The 4,181-nt window shown below is 54.0% G+C and overlaps 1 protein-coding gene across 1 annotated transcript; it reads left to right on the plus strand.

Annotated features, from left to right (window-relative positions):
- Window positions 1–8: 8 nt before the first annotated feature.
- LOC104406354 (adaptin ear-binding coat-associated protein 2-like) lies at window positions 9–2,802 on the plus strand (the record flags this gene model as incomplete). Its single annotated transcript, XM_010015303.1, has 7 exons — window positions 9–27; window positions 289–393; window positions 1,039–1,120; window positions 1,549–1,657; window positions 2,016–2,178; window positions 2,331–2,415; window positions 2,760–2,802. Coding segments are annotated over 7 exons (606 nt in total), but the record flags the coding sequence as incomplete, so codon positions are not given.
- Between the last annotated feature and the right edge of the window lie 1,379 nt (window positions 2,803–4,181).

The following is a 4,181-nucleotide window of genomic DNA, read 5'->3' on the forward strand; positions in this document are numbered from 1 at the left end:
TCATCAAGCTGGAGGATAAGACCTCGGGTAAGGAGGGGAGAAGGGGAAGGAGGCAGCTCTGTGCCTCCCCACGGGGAGGAAGATGGCTCAATGCTGCACCCTGAGCTCGACCCGCTCCCCTTTCATGGCTGCCCCATCCCTGGCAGTGTTCAAGGTCAGGTTGGACACAGGGGCTTGGAGCAACCTGCTCTAGTGGAAGGGGTCCCTGCCCGTGGCAGAGGTTGGTACTGGAGGAGCTTTAAGGTCCTTTCCCACCCAAACCATTCCGGGATTCTATGGTTTTTCCAGGTGAACTTTTTGCCCAGGCACCAGTGGAGCAGTTCCCTGGCATCGCTGTGGAGAGTGTGACAGACTCCAGCAGATACTTCGTCATCCGGATCGAAGATGAGAATGGTACGTTGTGGTACCTGAGGCACATGCTGGGGGAGTCGCCTCAGAAAGTGTTCATTGCCCTCACTGCCCTCATCTGTGAAGGCGTCTGGCTTTTGAGGGCTAAATATTTCCGGCATCCAGTGGCAGAGAGAGGAGTTCTCCCACTCCCCTGCTTTGGCCGTGCTCTGGCCTCTACCAGGAATTGAAACCAACTTGATCTTGTTGCTTGGGGTTAGCATGAGGATGTAGGATGATGATCCCTGATGCCACCCTTTGCTTTCACTCATTTATAGGACTGTAAAAGCTGGGTTTACTCACCCTGGCTCAGCACCCTCCCAGGGAAGAACTTCTGCCTCAGAGCTCATCTCAGTCTCCCCTCTGGCAGGTTAAAGCCATTCCCCTTGTCCTGTCCCTCCATCCCTTGTCCAAAGCCCCTCTCCAGGTTTCCTGTAGCCCCTTTAGGCACTGGAGTTGCTCTAAGGTGTCCCCTTGAGGAGCCTTCTCTTCTCCTGTACATGCAACCAGCAAACTAAAGATATTCCCAGTCTCATGTCTCAGCCTTCATGGGCCCAGCTCTGGCTGGAGGAGGCATCAGGCACGATGGGATGTCCCATCCCTCTTCATCTGCTGCTTTGCAATTCAACCCTTCCTCTTGCTCCTTCCCAGGCCGCCGTGCTTTCATCGGAGTTGGCTTTGTCGACCGAGGGGATGCTTTTGACTTCAATGTGGCTCTCCAGGACCATTTTAAGTGAGTTGTGCCTCTCCCTGTGTCTTCTCAGCTCCATTTTTGTTGCAGATGTCCACCAGAAGTGGTGGAGAGGAAGCTGTGAGGCACGCTTGAGTGGGGCGAAGAGGTGGAAACGCCTGTTTCTCTGTGCAGGCAGCTCTCTCAGATATTTCCCACTCTGTGTTAGCAGGGTCCCAAACTGGGCTTCCCAGTCCAAAATCGAGCAAATTCCTTAATTCCTTTCCTTCTTTTCTTGTGCCATCTCTAAGGGGCTGCTCCTGCAGGACCGGATGCTGCTGCGTTGCTCCAGCAGGAAAGGTGTCAGCTCCCATCCAGCACCTCTGAGTCGCTGCTGCCGGGCAGAGGGGGGTGATGTTGGGCAGGATTGATACGGGAGAGCCTCAGGCTGGTTCCTGATGTCTCCTTTCCTGCTTCTCTGGTTGCTGCAGGTGGGTGAGGCAGCAGAGCGAGCTGGCCAGGCAGGCCGAGAACCCCGACCAGGGCCCCAGGCTGGATCTGGGCTTCAAGGAGGGACAAACCATCAAACTCAACATTGCGGTGAGGAGCATTTCCAGCTCAATCCCACCTTTCCCTTGGGTGGAACAAGAGGAAGCAGCAGCTTGTCCCCAAAATCCCTGGGCAGGAGAAAGCCTGGAGCAGAGCTCTTCATGATAACGCTGCAGGCAGGGATTTGGTTGTGTTACGGTTCCCAGTTCCAGAGCTGGGTCTGTGGGTTCATGGTGGGGATTTGGGGGTAAAACCACTCTTGGTTTGACCCCTTTTGTAGTGGGACATTGCTGCAGAGCAGGTTTTTTCCCCCAGGATAAAGGGATTTGGCTCTGTGGTGAGCAGAGGAATCACGCTCTGGCTCCAGATTTAAACCCGCTACCACCCAAATTCCGCTCTATTCTTTCAGAACATGAAGAAGAAAGAAGGAGCAACAGGGAACACCAGACCCCGGCCTGTGGCTCCTGGGGGGCTGAGCTTGCTCCCCCCACCTCCTGGAGGGAAACTTCCTTCTGGAGAGCACCCGTCTTCGCTCTCCAGTGCCACCCAGCTCCCAGGCACCCCCATCACAGGTCCGTGCTCACACAGCCGTGGCTGTAAAGCAATTTAGACTCTGTTTTATCCATCAAAATGGGGGAAACAGAGCAGGGAATCTGGGAGTAAGAGTGGGAAATAACCCTTGGTGTTTGTTTTCTCTCTTCCTGACTGCCCTGGCTGCCGACAGACTCCCTCTTGTCCTGGCCACAGCCGCCTGCTGCTCCGTCTGCCACCACCAGTGATGTGTGGGGAGATTTTGCCAAAGCTTCAGGGTGAGGCCCTGGGGGGTTTTGTTTCCTGCTTATTTCCCTGGATAAACCCCTGTGGGGTTTGTTTCCTGCTCATTTCCCTGGATAAACCCCTTGGTGGGGTTTGCTTCCTGCTCATTTCCCTGGATAAACTCCTTGGTGGGGGAATGGCTACACCCAAACACCCTTTTGGGCTTTAAAAGCAGCTCTGGCTGCTGCACATTCCCTGAGTGCAGCGCTGGGCTGTGGGTGCTGCCGTCTTCTTCCTCCCCATCTTCCTCTGGGAAGTTTGGGGTGATCCTGCAGGACTTTCCTTGTGTCCCACAGGACCTTTTGGCATCTATAACCTCTTTTTCCTCTCTCTCCAGGTCAGCTTCTACCCAGACGAACACAGGCTGGGTTCAGTTCTGATCCCATCCCCTTGGCTGCTTTTCCCCGCACGGGTGCTGGGATCATTGGGATTCCTTCAGGACCAAAGTAGCAGCTTCACGACAGTCCACTTCTTGCCTTAAATCCCGCCTGGCATCCAAATCCTGCAATAAATGCCAGGAAGCAAACACACACGTGCCTTAAAACACTCCATGCCGGTGCTCTCTGTCTTGGGGGGCTTTTTGACCTGGATCGCAGGAAACCTCCTGGGGCTTCTCCATTGGGAAGAAGAAGCCATCAGCTTCATCAGCTCCCCTTAATAACAAGAGGGGGAGCAAGTGCTCCCAGCGCTGCCCCCCTTGAGGTGGTTTTTACTAAAGGTTTATGTGCTAGAGCTGCTCCCTGTGTATTTGGGCTGGAAAAACCCTTCCCTCAGCGGGAGCATCCTCCTGGATTCATCTCAACCACACGATCCCGATGACTGCAACGCTGAGCGTCGCGCTGATCTTCTCTTGAGTGCTTACCTCCACAGTGCAGGAGGTGGGGAGCTGGACCGCTGCTTTTCCATGCTGGAATTCCTCGATTCTTGCTCTGGGAAGTTTGTTTTTCCTCCTGTATTTTGGGAAGACACGTTTTTACTTCTTCATTTTATGAAGCAGTGAAGGACAGGACGTTGTTGGTCTCTTTGACAGAGCTTGAGATTCCTCTTTACACAAATAAATATTTTCTTACCTACTCCTGTGATGGCTTTTTTGGTGTCCAAAATCCTGCTCCTGTTCTATTTTTCCTGGTGTTTTGGGTTTTTATGCCTTCCATTTCCATTTGGATGATGGATTCAGAGCCTCACTGCGCCTGGCAGCGAGGGTGCACACCCAGCTGAAGGATTAGTGCTTCCAAGTGAGTAGTAAGATGCTTTTGATTCCCAAGAGGAATGTTGTTCCCCCCTCGGAGGGGCTGGGATGTGGTTTTGTGGTTCCCCCTCCTTGCTGGTGTCGAGGAGACCGTGTTGGATGGCAAAGCACAACAGACACTCGTTGCTTAGCAGTGGCTTTATGGTTGGGAAAGGCTCCAGGAGAGGAAGGTAAGGAAAGAAATGGGGGGAAAAGGAGGCTTTTGGCATCCCCACACCTGGGGGAGCCTCGAGACGGGGACCTGAAATGCCATAAATCCCATCCCTTCACTGTGCCCCCCTCCCTGTTCATCTCCAATTCTCCGGATGCTTCCCCAAGCTTTTGGGGCAGCGATGAGCTGTGGGTCAGAGCTGGGATTTAGTTCAGGAGTTGGGATACTCCAGCCCATGGTGTTGGGGATTTACCCACAGCTTTTCCTGCCCGATGGGGGCACAAAGTCCTTCATTACCCCGGGGGTTGTGTGTGTGTGTAAATTTGCTGCCCCGAGGTGGCTGTGGAGGCTCCGGGGGG

The sequence above is a fragment of the Nestor notabilis genome, unplaced genomic scaffold, assembly GCF_000696875.1.
Source record: "Nestor notabilis isolate BGI_N333 unplaced genomic scaffold, ASM69687v1 scaffold27905, whole genome shotgun sequence".
Classification (NCBI taxonomy): domain Eukaryota; kingdom Metazoa; phylum Chordata; class Aves; order Psittaciformes; family Psittacidae; genus Nestor; species Nestor notabilis.